The following is a 17,968-nucleotide window of genomic DNA, read 5'->3' as shown; positions in this document are numbered from 1 at the left end:
AAAGATTTAGATGGATCTGCCTTTCACCGCCTATCCCTACCCTCATGATGTCTAGAAATTCTTCAGAGAACCCCTGTGCCCTCTGCCTGATGCGCACTGGCCTCACAAGTCGCGGCCGTGTCATCCTTTCTTCCTATCAGCAACTCCCCATCGGTTACCTCCACCCTCGATCTAGGGTTTGGGCAGCCCCCTCTCCTACCCTTACCTTGCCCACTGCGACGCTTACCGCCTCGGCTAGTGACAGATCCAGGAACAATTTTAAGCTAAGGTAAAGACACAGAGTCTAAGTAAAGAAGAATACCTCAATAATTAAGACAACATATTAATTCCCCAACAAAAGACAATAGAAAAATATAAACTTATAAATTAAGTAAAGGTAAATATAGATGGATTAATGGGGGAAATAATAAAATCTTGACTAAGGTATAATAAATATTGTTGCTAATGGTTATACCATTTTACAAATTAGAGTATGCATAAAACTTAAAACAATTTTGATATATTTCCGACATGGTACAATGTGGCATAGTATGCGTTTTTGAATTAAATGTTTAAGCATGATTACACAGATAGATTGAATATTAATATCTGAGTGTAATATTTCAATGACAAAATGCAATGGGACACACCTTAATCTTTCATTAAGAAATTTTGGAAAATTTAGGAGGCTTTCCATAAATTTCAAATATGAGTTTGTAGCCAAATTTGAAATGTGGAATTTTCATAAAAAAAGGAAAAAAGGAAACAGGACAGCGGTTGGTTTAATGGGCTATTCAAGGCAATGTCGAGCAGCCCATTTAGCCCATTCGGCTGCCGTTAAGGTTTCCGAGAATTCGCCCGGCGGACTCGGACTCGGCAGCGGGGAGCTCTCCTCCTCTCTCTACCCAATCTGCAACCTCGCGTCGCGGTTCACCTCGTCTCCAACTCCGACAGGCGCCAGCGCGTTCCTCTGCTCGTTCCGCCGCCGCGACACCTCGGGCGGCCGCCCGACCTCGCCTCAGTGGTAGATCCGCCCCTGCATATAGTAGTAGTTTCCACACGGCATGTCTTAATGATCATGGGTTGCCATACATAGAGCTAAATTATGATAATGATCTTTTATGTATTTTTCAGATTTTGTAGAACCCTCCAGCGCATCAACATGCTTCTTCGTATGTTACGGACTAAAGCACACATGTTTCGGGTATGGATCTTGAAGCTTTAGTTGCGTTCAATAAATTTTGTTGTATCTTTTGTTTTGCATTATGCTACCATATAAAAACCAAGCAAACTGTAGAGTGATACGCCCCTTGTAACTATTATTGATTCATTGTCATAAGAGTGGGGATGATGTCACGCGTGAGCCTCACTCTTTTTGTTCTTTTTTCTTGACTTAAGGTGAGAAATGCATCACTTTCATTGCGTAAGCAAAGTTTAGTGTAAATCCAACGGTACCTTCTTTTGCATAAGCCTGCACTTTCATTGCGCAAGCCGTAAGCAAAGGTTCAACTTCTACCTTGGCCATTAAGCCTACACCTTTTTTCCAATAAAAAGATGTAGCAACATGTCGAATCCAGTTCATGTCCTCCACAACAATTGATGCAGTACTTATTTATCATATTCCTTTTTTCTTATGTTCCTAGTGCAATTCTGTTGTTTAATGAAGCTCGAGTAAAACATGTATTTGTTGTTGTTTTTTGGGAATGTGTGTTTGTGTGTGTGTTTCTTTTCTTTTTTTGTGTTTCATAGATTGGAACTATCTACTATCATGTCACATGTATGCAAGGAAAATTGTTTGAGTCATGAACCGTGACTGTAAATCTTTATCATCTACACGATTGTTTGTTTTTTAACATACACAAGGACCTAGATATTCCTTGCAAGTCATCAGTAGGCACATGTCAAAGTAAAACATGTCAGGTAAGGACAAACAGAATAAATAATGAAGCAACATGAATATTTAATGCAGCTAGGTTATGGCATATCACGAATGTGGAACATGCACTAGCACATCTGTCATTTCTTTACATACTAGTGATGCCCCCCTTCAGTTATTAAATGTGATACCTTCCATTGTCCATTTCCATAAATATTACTGTATGGACTTACTAGGATTATAGCTACCGAGAATAGTTTTGTTTAGATCAAACAGTGACGCATACTGCCGATTGGTTTATAACTTAATCGAGCTTGATAATGCTACCCAGGTTGTCATATGGTTATAGGAAATGTGTGCACTAAGGGTTCATTTGTTTTTATAATTTTTTTTATACAAAATATAAGCTGTGTGGTAAATTCCCACAGCTTGTTTCCAGATTAGATTGTTCACCTTTTTATTGTCTTGGTTTTTTTTGACCATATAGCTGCCGTTATTTTCTATTCTATCAGTTTAATTTTCAGTGAATGATGCTTAAGATGACAACTTCACTTATACGACACATAATTCCTTCTTTTATATTTTCTTGTTTGCTTTCCCTGTAGTTCAATTGGGCCTTAATTTTCATTTTATACATACTTGTTTGTGGGACGATGACCTTGTAGGTTCTGGTGGACTGAGTCCACAACTTGCATGTACAAATATGGTACATGAATGTGAAAGATAGGAATAGGTGCTAATGCAGCATCCTATCACTGTGGTCTGGCATGGCCTAATGTCAGCATACTCATGCTGGCAGCAAAACCTGTTTGTTTTCTCCTACCTAATAAACTTCTATCTTGAGAAAACATTCCTTTTTTCTCGAATACGCAAGAGAAATACGTATCATTGCATTAAGAAGAGAAAATACAAATTCATACAAATTCATCGGAAAGATTACAACAGCCATTCGAAGAAAGGGGCTGGCCGATAGAGAAATTAGTTAGCCTAGTTAGCCGAAAGAAATTCAGCCAAGTGGACTAGGAACCTCAACCACGAACACATTGCTTACACAGCGAACATTGCCGGGAGAGTCACGCAATGGATCCTTGAGCGTTAAGCCAAGCTGTGGTGACTGCCAGATGTTTGGCGCCGGCCTGGCACCAGTTCGAGATATCTTCTTTAATTGCAACGATTAAGGCTTGCAACGGGAGTCGACGATTGTTGAAGATGATCGCATTTCGCGATAGCCAAAGCCGCCAACAGATCAGGAGAACTAGCGAGTCGAAGCCCCTTCGAAGGTCCGCAGTGAGGCGCTCCCGAACTTCTGACCACCAAGCGAAGATGTTGGCTTGAGCTATTCTTTCGGAAAACATTCCTTTCACCACCACGTAGGTCTCTATAGCCTATTCTCTTTTCTTCCATTGTCGTTTGCTGTTTCTCTTCCCTTTTGCCACTTCCATCAGGTACCATTTCTAATAATTTTTGCAAGAAAGGACAAATGCCTTTGGTTTTGTGTTCTCCCAAAAAAAAAAAGGTTTGGCTGTACTGACATAGGGTCTTGGCTGAACAAATGAATCCTACTGGTCTTTTAACACTCTTAACAATAGCTGATCGAATTAGATTTTGTGGTAGTGAAAAAAAAGAAACAAGAGTACATAGAAACGTCAAAAGAAAAGTGCAAAGTTACAATGATGGATTGGGAAATAATGCTTAGCTTAGTGGTAAAAAGTTTTTCCCCTACCATTTTTTCAGCTAAGCCCCAAATCCTTTTAGGTAACTGCAGATTATAACCCCCTCTGTCAGGAGTGATTGAGGAAGCTACCCACATTGATCCTGGCTGTTTCCTCGTGATCAGGAGTGCACCCTAAAGTGTGATTGCATAGAACACGTGCCACCTTAATTATTCTTATCTCTAATTTCCATCTAATAATGTGCCAGCGTGACCCTCATGAACAGAGCTCGCATTCTACAATACCTCGCCACTACATTGCCCAAGAAACAGCACAGTAGCACACACCCATCTCTGTCATGTATTTTGTAAGTATCAATATTTTGACCAACTGAATTTAACCTTTTGTGCGATCTGGCTGATGGAATTGGCCAGCTTGCATTATTTTGCTTGTGATGGCTGTGGAACAAATAGATGTTAGTACTTGTTGGGAAAGAGGGCTGTTTCCATGTCTATGCTGGCACTTACAATATATCCTTTTACTGCTTTGAATCTGCATTTGTGAGAACATGTAATTTTCCCTAATCATTTCTGAGTCTGGATCAGTTGAATAATGAACTAGACAACTGGTACAGATCTGATTTTCACATGTAACTTTTGGGCGAGAAAATTTATGCACCAAGTATATGAAAGGAAAAGTGAAGGCGAAAGTCACATGATATAGAAGGAAAAGGAAACCACTGCATTGTTGCATTGAATTCATAATTAGAAAGCACAGCATGGTTGGATTGACTTATATATTTGTTGTACATATCAACTGATTCCTGTGAACACACTGAACATTGAATTGTACCTATGACCTCTTCAGCTGCAGTATTTATGATGAAGATGCATTTTATCTTTGATGCGTCACTGAACTTTGATGCATTTTATATTCTTTCAGGATCGCATGCATAGATGTTCAACTTTCAGGTACTACAAGGAATCACATCCTCCTCAAACCTCTGTTTCTTTTTCACATTGCATCTTTACACCTTGTCTTTATTTTTCAGCACAATGCATACAAAAGCAGCTATAGTTGGAATTGACTTTGGATGCAAAAATTCAAGAGTTGCAATCATTGATTCCTTGGTATGCAAATTGTTTTTTTTAAGGGGAATACACAAATTGTTGCTTCCTGAGTTTTGAGATATTTGTCTTATGTCTTGAGTTTGCACACCCTTTTTACTAAAATCCCTAGGAGATTACTTAATGAAAGTGCACATGGTTAATGATGGAAATATTTGATTATGCTGTATTCTTATTGCAAAATGTAAGTTATACCCTCATGTGGAGGATCATTGAAATGTTTTTTTTTTTGTTGAACTAATGTGTAGAAAGTCTGTACAGAGACACTGATGACTATCTGATGTCTTAGCTTTTCTTTTCTTAAAGACCTGAAAATATAAGAGGGTCAAATCGAGAGTATTGTTCATGATGTATGCAACTTGCTTCCAATGTTCTTTTTCTATTTGCGCAAACAATGAAAGTTCTTGAAAGTGATGTGCACGCTGTAGAGTCACTTAATGGAACCCCATATTTCATTACTCACTTAATTCAGGTACCAAAAGTTCTTGAAAGTGAAATTTGGCGTCTCACGCCATCTTATGTTAGTTTGGCACCGCTGAATTCATGTGTACTGTTTGAATGGGCTCTGCAACGCTTAGACCATGTTGGTGGACGTGTTGTAGTTGGAGAAGTTGCAAAGCGTAAAATGTCAACACAGCCTTCAGATGTAGTCTTCGATGTAAAAAAATTGGTTGGGAAGAAATTTGATGACTGTGACATCCAAACAATGAGGAAAAGGGTCCATTTTAGCATTATTGAAGGGCCAAAAGGAGAACCTTGGGTAGAAATTCAGGGAGTGAAATTTTCGCCTGTTGAGATCACCAGTGTCATATTTGCAAAATTGAAGGATATTGTTTTAATGAACCAATTTCATCATAAGTTTGAAGTGGTGATAAGTGTACCTGTTTTCTTCACTGAACAACAAAAGGAAGACATCAGGTCAGCAGGAAAAAGAGCAGGCTTAGATGTATTGGAATTGATAGATGAAACAAGAGCTGCTGCTCTTTCGAGCACTACAATAAAAGAGGGTTTCATTGTTGTTTTTGGCATGGGTGCTGGATCATACAGTGTTGCAATCCTTCGTGTCTTTGGCACAAAATTTGAGGTACTTCTTTGAGTTCACTATTGTGCTGTCCATAATTATTTTGTTATGCTGATCTCTGTTACTAAAGCCTGTTCTGGTCTATCTTTGTATGAACAGATCAAAACTCAACTGGCTGACTCCTCTGTTGGTGGGGATCAGTTTGACGATATACTTGTGGACTATTTTGTTACACAAATCAACAAACTTCATTCTGTCGACATTCATGAAGATAAGCATGCCATGGCAATTCTTTCAGAAGCTGCGGAGCAAGCTAAAGTGAAATTATCAAGCCAACCTGAAGTCACAGTATCGATCCCTTACTTCACTTCATCTGCTCAAGGTCCTGTTCATCTTGACATTACTATTTCTCGCCCACAGTTTGAGTTGCTAGTTAATAACTTGATAGAACAAATTCAAGACAAGTGTCGTATCATTTTGAAAGAGGCTAGCATTACTGGCAATGATATTGGTGAAATTGTATTCGCTGGGGGCATGACAAGAGTTCCCAAGGTACAGGAAACTATTTATCAAGTCTTTGGCAAGCATCAGACCGCAACGGTGGACCCTGAGGAAGCTGTGGTTATCGGTTCTGCTATACAAGCTGCTCTCGTTGTAGAAGAAAGGCGCGAGATGAGTAGAGACATGATTCCACTCTCTATTGGAATTGAGTGTGCTCAAGGAATTTTTACGAGGGTCATTCCAAGGCACACCACACTTCCAACAAAACGGACGGTTAAGATTCCTTCATGGTGTGATCAAGGAGAATGCTTGCGTATCAGGATTTTTGTTGGTGACAATGTATTGGCTGAACATAATACGCATCTGGGAGAGGTAGAATTAATCAGTAATCGAAACTGTCAAGGTTATGTTGATTTTCAGTTGACCTTTGAGGTTGATAAGGACTATGTGGTTAAAGTAAGTGCCAGGAATGCTGATGATCAGCTTGAAGCAGCTGATGATGTGAGGAAACCTTTGAAGCCCTTCCCAGTATACGAGAAGGTTATAGATGAGAAACTTGTGAGTAAACATAGTGTCAACAATGCTGTGAGAAAGGCCTTACTTGACTGGCCGATGTATATAGCAGAAATCAATGCCAAATTGAGAAATCTGGCAAGATTTACAATAAATACTGTCAGTGATGTTCTGTCTGTTAGAAAGGATGAACTTCCAAAGGACCTTCGTGAGGATGCATTGAAGGCAGTGGCTGATTTGCAAATGGCATTGTTTGGAGACGTTACTGTGTTAAAAGATAAAGTGTTGTCTGCTAAATCAATTGAATCAACTCTGCTGGAGTGGAGACCACCATCAGAATCCAGGGAAGGAGATTTGCTCGCATGATTAGAATTAAGATAAATAAGACAGTGGAAACCAACTATAAACCAGTTAACTATGTGAGGCTGCCTCTTATTCTGTTCTATATATACATTTTTTTTTTCCTATCAAGTTTCATGGTATTGTAGAACTTTGTGCGCAAGGAAATGGTACCATGTGAACTTTGTCGTTTACTCTTTTGCTTGTTTGATTTTGTTTGCTACGAAGTTTGTCTTTTTTCTGTCATGAGATGAGATGTATACCGAGTTGAAGAAGGGAATCGAATTAATTCCAGCGAAGCGATTGCCGCCCCTGGGCCTAGTGTAGCACTGATAGGCCCCGCCGTGCGATTTGGATGGGGCGGGCGGAGAGAGTCGCCGAGCCGAGCGCCCGGCTCCATCGCCGCCTGCACTCCTCCCTTGCACATCGTGCACGGAAAAAAAATCTAATATATTTCTACAAACTTCAGATTTTGTCTGACCGAAATTGCTAAATCATGCTTACAAGTGTTTTATTTACATTATCTGCATTGTTGCAAACCAGCATTTGACTCAGCTATTTCCTGTAAAATATAACAGTTTCATAGGATTTTTGGTATTATGTAACATGCCTATGCCATATTCAGATGTACTGGCAAGTTGCTTTATCAGAGTATATGAAAAATGCCCTAACGTTTTTTCTTTGTTATGAGTTTGATCATCAAACCCTTGACAGAGAAATTATGTTAAAGTGGTTTATCTGAAGTCAGCCTTAAATTATGTCCTTCTACTCTCTCTCTCTCATAACATATATATCCAGTTTCGTTTCATGTTAATTAAAGAGATTATCTTTTATTACTCACGGGTCAAAGCCTTTCAGCGTGCAATTTTTCTAGTATAATTTAATTGTAACTTCAGTTCCCAGTCTTCATCCCTAGCGCTTATTGAGCATCCCACCAGCCGTTGCAACCGTTGCAAAAGGAATGAACGCCAAAAGCGCCAAACTTCTTGCACCCCTTCCATATTTCTTAGCACCCCTTCCAAATTCCTCATGCATCCAACGCAGGGGGGCCACGCAACCCTCGAGCAACTGCTTCACATTTTGTTTCATGAAAGGGAACTTCAAAACCTCTGGACTTGTGGATACAGTCTGTTCCTTACAAATTTCTCTTAAAGGTAGAGCCTGCCATAAAAAGGAAACGAACATTGGCTTAGAATCAAATGCATATTCAGTACAACTGTTTACAGGACCCAAGCAGACTTGACTTAGAATCCATTGGCTTTTTTTAGTTTTGGCAGAGATACCTTTTTTATTTATTCAAGACTTCGTACAAGCACGAGGACTACAGCAATAGAAACAATTTGCACATCAAAGATTCAAAGGGAAGAAGAGTAAGAGGAGAGGAGATTATAGGATATACCATGCAAGAGAACATGCACATAACAGGTCAAAGGCAGAATAGGATATCAAAGAGGAACCCCAAAAATAACTAGTCAAATGAATACAACTTAAATTACAAATCAACATTATATCGTAACAATGCAAATTCAAATGGTAATTATGTTGGCATACAGCAATTTATTTTACTCGTGTATAGTTAAGGCTAACAGATGAGCCTCACCTGCTCAACAAGAATAACTCCGGTCTCTTGTGCTTGTATAGAACATACTCTTGCAAGATTCCGTACTTTCATGCGGTTGTAGTAGTGACTCATGAGCGCCTAGAAATAATGTGAAGAAAAGATAGTTACAGATACAGAAGAGCTACAAGGTCATAAGGAAGCTAGGATTTAGCATCATGAAACTTGCCGCCCAGTCAGAGGTATATAGCGTTTTCTCCAGTGCAGAAGCCAGCTCCGCATTGATCGTCTCCAAAGCTACATTTTTAGACTGCAAAATTGAAAAGGAGAAAAGTGTCTAGTATAAATCTTGCACATTCACATCATATATCACAAGCAACAAGTGAATTTCATGAACAATAATGTAAACCCATTTTAAATTTCGAGTCCAAAATTTGGGAATCCAAAATCATTAAAGAGATTTCACTGGATCCCACGAGTTACCGACAAAAAGTAGTTGTCAACCATCGGTAGGAACCAGTAGGGGCACATAATATGAAGGCTTGAACATCACAACATCACATTACACAACGAGTTCATGAAACAAACAGAGAAATAACAAAACACTAAGAGATGAGAAGTTCTAGGAAGCAAACTGAAGCCCAAAAATGCACTACTGTGATCTTCATTCTAACAATCTATTTGTTAGAAATTGGATTTTATTTTACATTCCCTTGGCCAAAGACCAACAGAATGATCTAGGATCCCACAATTTGTGTAATTTCTTTTCGATGATGTATGACAAGTGCGTTTATAAGAATATTATTTTGCAGGTGACCTTAACCCGAGCCATGCTTTGGGTAGTTTACAACTAAGAAAAAAGCACGCGCCAAGGAAAGGAAGGGATAGGAGCCAAAGAGATAGGAAGGGGGAGGCAGCCAGACCCCTCTTCACAGCAATGCTAAAACGATCTCTAATATTATCTTTCTTGGAAATAAAGCAAACTCTCTTGACTAAGCAAATATTATCTCTAAGAAGATGCAACCAGTGAAGCCTGCGGCTTGGGCCTGCACAAATATCGCTGGACCCACATGATAAGCAGCAGCTCTGTACTAATCGCATACCGCTTGAATTCTCCCGTAACGCAGCGCCGTAACGATTCGATCCAATCTCCTGTAGAGGCCTCGTTTTTTCTCCCGACTTCCCAATCGCTGCTGCCGCCGTCCATATTCCAACGGTGTCCATGGGCAATAGGTGGCTTAGGGCATGCAGCAGGTGTGGCCGGTGTTGAGGTCGACAGCGTAGGCCTCTTCGGCTCTTGGGAGGGATGAAGCTCTGCTATGGGTTTTCATTACCATGGTCCAACCAAACAAATCCGGCTTGCGCATTCCGTTTACATTGCCGGTGTAATATCAAAATCAAGTCATCAAACAGCTAGTTTATCTAGCAAGATGAAAGGATAGACATTATCTACTTAGTTTAAAGTCTGTTTATTTCTTCCATTTTTGCTTGACAACACAAATACTTCAAACTGTGAGAAATTGAACAGCAATATTTCTGATTTAGAAATTCACCGAGATGAAAAGTCTGAGATACTCCATCAGGTCATAAATATATGTCGTTTTGGACACGGTTTTGTGAAATTTTGAAAACATTGATCAATAGTAGCTTTCAGAATATTGGTTTGGAAGCATTAAAATCATAGCTTTCAGAATAATTGGTTCGGAAAATGCTTTCATAAGATCACAAATTTATTGTATTTTATAAACATATCATAATAGAAAGTAGTGACGAAAACTATGCATCGGAGATAGTGTCTTGTTCTATTCGTCATATATCTGTGACCAGAGGGAGTATATATATCTAATATCATAGTCAACGAAGATTGCTAATTCTATACCTCAGATACGGACTGCTGGTTCACTGTACTCATTTCCTGTTCCTTCAGAAAGTCCATGTAGCTCTGTGAAAAGCAAGTAGCCATGTCATTTGTCGAAATTGAGCATTCATCTTATCAAAAACATGGCAACAGGAACCTTTAAACCACGTCTTAGCTCCTCATTTGACAGCTCAGACCATCCAGTTGAAGATTTAAGCCATTGTACAGCCTTCTTAGGATCATTGTTGAACTGCAAAAAGTACGAACTAATTGTGGACAAGTTCCATACAGTAAAGCATAAGTGATCAGAGATTGATTAAACTGATAGGCACCTGACTAATATCGAGCTTCAGAAGACCTTTCCGGTATGCAAAATATCTCAGATCATAATGCAAATCCTGCAAACGTGATTCTTTATCCTGAAAAAAAAAAGAAAATACTTAGTTCACCATTATTTATCAGCACTCGAGGCGATAGAGAAGTGGAAAGCTGTTCGTGGAAGAATATCCAATACTGGAACTAAGAAAAACTTTTCAGTGACAGTGACCCGCAAATGAAACATAACCAGAACTTTATCACCAAACTAAATCTGACATGTCTCAATCAGTCAAACATGCTTGACCTGACAGAGACCAATAGTTATGGTAACCTGAGCATAGCACTACAGAACGATGGGAGAAGAACAAAAGGGCAGACTTTTGTTATCATTGTTAAAAAAAAATGGCATGCACAACAGCAAAAACATCTTTTCTTTTCATCCTTTGGTTAGTCACTGCATAAATCAGTATGTTCTGTGTTAACAACAATAGCATGCTGTTATGCTTCTAATCTGAGTATTTTTCTGCTTTTGAACAAGATATTTCATTCTATACTAATCTAGGTGCCCTATATTTTCAGTGTACCATATTGGTGATTCTCGTGTGTCTGATTCAGGCATACACTCGATGAGCAGCTTAACTATAATGAGGTTATGGGTCCTGCTAATATCGTTTGAACCTTTATACATGAATATACAATGTGTGGACTGGTATACATTCGATCTCCACTTGTATCCACTACACTGTAGTGCTTCATGTGGTTTTTATTTGGGCCCTTGCAGCAAGATGAGGACACTAGTATTAGGTGTACATCTTACCTACTATTAAGAAGGATAGGGATAGCTGGTATGAAACGCACTAGTAAGAAGCATGACAATAGGTGATTTTATTTCCAACGAATGATCCAAGTTCAGCCATGTGCTAATAGAGAAACATGTATGTACGACCTTACCCATTTTGGGATCAAGGGGCATGATAGCATATATGGCAGGACATCTGCCATGAGAGAATATATTCCTATCAACAGACTGCAAGTACAATGTGCATCATCAATGACTCACTAGCATCAGCCTCGGGGCAAGCTAATAAGTCGGATAAGCAGAGTACTCATATTGTGTTTCCCTGGATTAAGGTATGCTTGAAAACAGCTAGCCTTGAAAGCCCAATTCTTAGTTTGCCAAAAAAATACCTGTAGTTCCATGAAATTTGCTCTATGGTTTTTCCCATATGGCCACCAAGACTATCGGGTCGAGCAGCTGGGCTTTTCTTGCTTATATCTAGCAGATAAGCTACTGAACTAACATCTAAGATACCTAACCAAGGTTGTTTAAGCGCTAAGGCGTGGTGAGGATCTTCAGCACTGCCTGGACGCCTAAGTACTGCTGCTGTACTAGGGGTACGAGCGGTCATGACTGCCAGCTGGCTGTAGAACAGTCTAGGCCTCATGTAGTTTTGTGCCTTTTGCCATCGACCCACCATGTCCCAAGATGATAAAGTAGCCTAAGCCTGGAATTTCCTAGCGCCGTCTCTTCCTATGACAAGGAATAAACAATGCTTCCTGTTCGAAAGACAGCGATGCCTCGGCTCTGCCTCTTCCCAAGTGCCTAGGCTGTGATTTAGTGGGTCAGACGGCCACCTAGGTGGTCGAGGCGACAATTACGCCTAGCACCTAGGTGGGCTACGTGCCTACGTGGCCCATTTTTTAAACATTGCTCTTGACTAATGTCTACAAAATAGTCATGTTCAAATGTTATATCTAAACATGGTCAAATGGGCCGTTCGTGCCGGTCCGGCACGGGCCCGGCTACGGCACGGCCCAAACGGCCCATCTACAGTAACGGGCCATGCCGTGCCGGCCCGCGTGCCTTCCCCTCGGCCCACGGCACGGCACGGTGCCGTGCCGGGCCGGCCCGGGCACGATTTCGGCCCGACGGGCTGAAATAGATAAAAAAATATAAAAAAATATAAAAATACATAAAAAATATATAGAAAATAGATAAAAATATAAAAAATAGATAAAAATAGATAAAAAATATTTAAAAATAGCTAAAAATTAAAAATATAAATAAAAAAAGAAAATAGTGCCGGGCCGGACCGTGCCGGGCCGTGCCGGCCCGGGCTGGGCCGTGCCCGTGCCGGCCCGACTTGACCGGGCCGTGCCGTGCCGGCCCGGCCCGTCGGTAATCGGGCCGTGCCGTGCCTGTAGGCACGGCCCATTTGAACGTCTTTAGTTATATCAACCATCACACATTACATCTAGCAAAACACACTCTAGCAAGTATTGATATCGTGATTCAAGAAACTGAAGTGTGGCACTACAAGCGAGTGATGCTTGCATCCATGTGTAACCTTCAAAAAAAAAAAACATTGCAAACAAGATAAAATGAAATATAACCGTCATTATCATGACACCGCCTGTCTACCAATGGAACAGCCAAGGTTTTTGACTTTGGAAACTTCTTTAGCAAAACAGAAACACAAAATTAAGCATCAGATCTTCATAGACAAGATAAAGAAAAACACACATTCTTCAGATTCTTGCTACAGACACTTACATTCTTGTAATCATCGATCCGATCACTTTGATCACCAGCGGTTACAGAAGTAATTGAGTTGTTGTCAACCCCACTTTCTTTACTTTGATCATCCAGAATGAAAAGCTGCAACATGGAAGTATCATTTGAACATAAAATAGGATACGATTAGATGAGAACTAAAGGTAAAAAAAGGAAAAATAAAAAAATACATTCTATAGATTAGAAGAGTAGACAACTTTGCAGAAATCTATGGACACTAGACTCCCTTTCATTATAACCCCATTCTTTGGACAGCTAGTGTGGTTGGCATGTGTCGCAACCTATTGCAAGTCGAACTTCATTGGCAAAATGTTCCATAGACGGTGACTGACTGCTAAGATGTTGAATACCAGAACCTGATAGGTTCTATCAGTCTGCCAGTTATCAATTAGTTACTGATGTTGACGGTTCGCGCCTTCACGGCCAACCAATTATTTGTTTCACACATTACATAAATGTTATGGCAAAACGATGGCCATGCACGATGTGAGAACTCGCACAGCTTCATCTCATAAAATAATGAGCTTGAGTGACGGATGACTTTTTTTTTGTGAAAGATGATGATTTTTAATAAGAAACTGGGAATTGTATGATAAACAGAAAAAGAAGACCAGATGGAGTATGATATCTTTTGTATGAATATGTCAAAACAAATTCAAGGTAGTGACATTTTCAATGCTAAGAGTTTGCAACGTACCATTCCATTGACTTCATAGTGATATCATATGGTACCACCATGGAATTTCTGTCTGGCAATTTTGATTCTGGGTATATGGGCTAAAATAAACATCTACGCCAGATGATCCCATTGTGACAACACAGGGAACTAGTAACATTATCACATAAAACATAGTTCACAATGGAATTTTCGTTTAGAGTTTGCAAATAACACTAGTCCAAACATCAATTATGTGGACCATGATAATTTCAAACAATAATTTTGGAAACCATAATCAGATTGCAGCAATGCGCAGGGGCACACCTATTAAATCCGTGTAGTAGGGGATACATTTGAAAAACAAAAGGTACACTGCAGATGTAGAGATATGAAATGGAAGTACCAGGGGAAAACTTACATGACTTTTGTCACGGAACACTATGTAATGAAACCAGTAATCGTTTCGAAATCTCTGGCCATCCTCATGGGTGAAGAGAACCAAATCAAGCTGCACGCGTAACAAGGGATAGGATGTATCAATAACTCCAAAAATGTGGAGGAGAGTTGTGTGTGTGTGTGGTTGGGTATTTACTATTAGTAATGCGATGCAATACATACAGGATATTTGGACGCAGAAACCAGTTCAATGGCAAAGATTTTGAAAGTTTGCTCTTGAAATTGCAAAAAGGCTTGAAATCGCTGCTTGGAGGAGAGCAGCCGGCGCACATAATGGTCACGGAACAGGCCAGTTGCTGGGATAAGGAATTGCACCCCGCCGACCATAAGAGGCCCTCGAATCTCAAGAATCCCGTACTGGTCGACCGCTCCTTTTTCCATATCGCCACCAGCCCAACGTCGCCGACGAGATCCACGGCGTCCGTCCAGGCGCTGCCGCCCGTGCCCTCACCCCTGCGTCTGCGCGCCTGCCGCCTGGCCGCCCGCCTTCCGCTCGATCCTGCTGGGAAGCAAAGCGGTTCGGTTCTGGGCCTGGGGATGGAAGGAAACAGCGGCAAGGCTGGCTAGGGTTTCGGTTGGGTTTGGGCTCAGCGGACGGGGGAAGCACGGCCCATGTAGATAGATGGGTTGGGTTCCAAGCGTGGCATTTTGCAACGGATAAAGCGTACTTCCGAATTTACGTTTTTCCACGGGCCGTATTCAGAGTTACTTATTATACATGGTACTAGTTTAGTTAATTCATATTGTTTGCATTTTGATGTACACCAAAGTGACTACTCATTGAAGTGGGGAGAACAATAAAAATCAACACATGAAGAATTATTAATCGATCAACAATCCACCACAAGAATTTTACATATAAAAGTTAAGAAACAAAAAATTCTTCAAAATTTTTTAGGTCAAGTGGGTTTTCCAATAGGGTACGATGGATGGGGGGATGTATCGAGGTGGGGCTAAACGGAGGAGAACCTAACAATTTGCCACTCCAAAATAATATTGCACTCTCAAACGTGAAATGCCAGGTAGGAAATAGAAGGGAAAAAAAGACTTTCTCATTTGCCACTTTTGGCAGTGAAATGATGATATGATCCCCCTCTTGTGTTCTTAAAGCGATATAATCTCCCTCATTAAGCGAGGTAAGGAGGCACCATACATCGGGTGCGCCATACAGGCGATTGATCCAATAGATATCCCCTTTCAAGTCAATGCAACGTCACTCCTAGCCCACTTCATATCCCCACTTTCTCTCATTGTGCTGCATCTCCCAATCTTTCTCTATCGGTAGTGTCGTTAGCCCCCCTCCTCCTTCCTCCTGCAGTCCTGCTCCCCATTCCTCCTTCCTCTCGCTCCTCACCCAAGTGAGGTCTTGAAAATGTTGGTTCACTGGTTAGTGTAATGGCATCTTTCAGTCCTAACGATATTTCATAACTAACGAGAATGTATCTTTCACTGTTCCAACGATATTTCATAACTAACACCAGAAAGTATTAAATTAACAAAGTGACCCATATAACACAAACATAACATGGTCCACCGGTACTACTGCTTGGTGTCATTGGCCTGCTGTTGCTTCGATAGACGAGGTCCAAGTCCAGTAGCAAATGCAGCAGCGGTACTGGCTACTACCACAGCTATAGGCACCATCTTGTTTCTGGTAGCACGTTTCAACTTGTCATATCGCCCAACCAACATGCCAACAGAAGTATTGGAGCAGGCATGTCTCATTAGCTGCTCATACAAACCAGATTTCTGAAACAAAAATACACAAAAAAAATCAACATGTTTCACAGAATTAATACTGCTGAAAAGATAATGTAGCCATGTTGAATGGTCAACAAAGCAAACGGAAATTTCCTGAATTGCCAACAAGACTTCAATGATAATACATATATTACAAACAGAAACGGAAATTAGGTAATAACAAACATTCAACCCCAAAGTTGAAAGATGCAGCAAAATTTGAGGAATGGAAATTGGATAATCCACGTCTAACCGGCCCTTGAGTCAAGCAAGCAATAACAACGGTACCGATTCCTCATTTGACGAAATTTGTACGCAACATTGTATGCCCATGACAATAAACAATAATCCTACATCAATAAATACGAGAGCAGGACGAGGGCCAAGCCAACCTTTATTCCACAATTATGTGTGATAAAAATGTCTAGAAGAGCTCCGTCAAAGGGCTTCGCGGGGTTAGGTGAACTATATAATAAAAATACAAGCTCACAATATCTTAAATTACCGATGCTGCTATTCTGATATCCACTGGTAGCTTTTAAGGTCTAAATTCAAATCCTACTTGAATGTATTAATCTATCATGAAGTTGTAGGCAAACAACATTAAGCATCAGAAGAACTAGTATGGAACTTAATTAACAGAAACTGGAGTCAACGTGTTACCAAAAAAACGATTCACATTGCAGTGCAGCCATTGTTTCCATTGTTTATTCCCCCTCATGGAATTTAAGATTAAGAAAATTGAAGTGCATTGCAGGCTAACCTGGGCATATAAAGAAAGGGAATACTTCAGGTTACGAGAAGCTGCAAGATGGACATCATGTATGTACTCATCCCATATTTTGAGGGCACGAGGGTCATCGCGGAAGTGGAGCCGCACCTTCTCCGACTCAATCTGAAACTTGTACAATGCCTCGGGCACACGCTGACATACAGTCGATACTCGACTGCGTCGCCATTCGAACTCCTCCTTGCTCATGCCACACTGGGGGTCATAATCCTGTACAGCAAAGAGATCAGCATTACTGAAGAAACAAACCACCCTGAAAAAATCATAAGTTTTTCGAAATATATACGAGAACATCTTACCAGTTCTTTGTTGACGCCATTAATGTTGCTTTTACCTACAAAGAGTCAAAACAATTTAACGTTATTGGCATTAAGAAATATGGGCTCAATAATAAAAATATGAGTACTACACTAGCATCGCCCCTATATTGTGCAGCATACATCATGTCTCGTATTGGAATTCGAAAGATTGTTAGCCTCCAAACGTTGCCCAGTGGAAAACATAACTAACAGTTGCATGTATCAATAAAGATCACAATAAGATACCACAGCACTAATGTGCAGAGCTACTGGTAAGAGCTGCCTACACAGTGCATTATTATTGACCAAAAATAAAGAGGAGGATGGATTAGTAGATGACGATGAAAGGTGTTACCTTGCAGTGGACGAGAGGGCGGTAGGACACTGGACATGGCCGATTACCAGCGGCGGACGAGGAGGAGCAGGGGAGAGGTTGGATCTAGCCAGGGGCGGATCCACCACTGAGGCGAGGTCGGGCGGCCGCCCGAGGTGTCCCGGCGGCGGAACGAGCAGAGGAACGCGCTGGCGTCTGTCCGAGTTGGAGACGAGGTGAACCGCGATGGAATCGATCTGGACAAGGAGAAGAGTGGTGACGGGGAAGGTGAGGTTGCAGATTGGGTAGAGAGAGGAGGAGAGGAGCTGCCGGGTCCGAGTCCGCCGGGCGAATTCTCGGAAACCCTAACGGCAGCCGAATGGCCTGCTCGACAT

The 17,968-nt window shown here is 40.8% G+C and overlaps 3 protein-coding genes across 8 annotated transcripts; 1 reads left to right on the top strand and 2 right to left on the bottom strand.

Annotated features, from left to right (window-relative positions):
- Positions 1–783: 783 nt before the first annotated feature.
- Positions 784–7,216, top strand: LOC133891304 (heat shock 70 kDa protein, mitochondrial-like). 6 transcript variants are annotated; one of them, XM_062332021.1, is made up of 7 exons: positions 784–1,003; positions 1,114–1,183; positions 3,794–3,874; positions 4,450–4,478; positions 4,559–4,637; positions 5,107–5,718; positions 5,815–7,216. In XM_062332021.1, the coding sequence occupies exons 3-7, from the start codon at positions 3,866–3,868 to the stop codon at positions 7,033–7,035; spliced, it is 1,950 nt and encodes a 649-aa protein (XP_062188005.1). In that variant the 5' UTR covers positions 784–1,003; positions 1,114–1,183; positions 3,794–3,865; the 3' UTR covers positions 7,036–7,216. The 6 variants fall into 6 exon arrangements, with proteins under 6 accessions (XP_062188005.1, XP_062188007.1, XP_062188004.1 ...); XM_062332023.1 differs by having other exon boundaries at positions 3,776–3,874; positions 5,542–5,718; XM_062332020.1 differs by having other exon boundaries at positions 3,776–3,874.
- A 599-nt stretch (positions 7,217–7,815) lies between these two features.
- On the bottom strand, positions 7,816–14,953 carry LOC133890877 (uncharacterized). Its single transcript, XM_062331496.1, has 9 exons — positions 14,594–14,953; positions 14,394–14,483; positions 13,297–13,401; positions 10,757–10,843; positions 10,582–10,674; positions 10,446–10,508; positions 8,796–8,876; positions 8,609–8,707; positions 7,816–8,169 (listed from the first exon to the last, which is right to left on the bottom strand). Exons 1-9 carry the CDS (start codon positions 14,810–14,812, stop codon positions 7,921–7,923), a joined length of 1,086 nt encoding a protein of 361 aa, XP_062187480.1. The 5' UTR covers positions 14,813–14,953; the 3' UTR covers positions 7,816–7,920.
- An 881-nt stretch (positions 14,954–15,834) lies between these two features.
- LOC133889943 (uncharacterized) lies at positions 15,835–17,968 on the bottom strand. The gene is made up of 4 exons (XM_062330367.1): positions 17,616–17,968; positions 17,261–17,295; positions 16,935–17,171; positions 15,835–16,180 (listed from the first exon to the last, which is right to left on the bottom strand). Exons 1-4 carry the CDS (start codon positions 17,650–17,652, stop codon positions 15,971–15,973), a joined length of 519 nt encoding a protein of 172 aa, XP_062186351.1. The 5' UTR covers positions 17,653–17,968; the 3' UTR covers positions 15,835–15,970.

Source organism: Phragmites australis, chromosome 14 (genome assembly GCF_958298935.1).
Source record: "Phragmites australis chromosome 14, lpPhrAust1.1, whole genome shotgun sequence".
NCBI classification, from domain to species: Eukaryota; Viridiplantae; Streptophyta; class Magnoliopsida; order Poales; family Poaceae; genus Phragmites; species Phragmites australis.
Note: the sequence above shows the minus strand (reverse complement) of the source record. Positions and strands in the feature narration are given on the sequence as shown.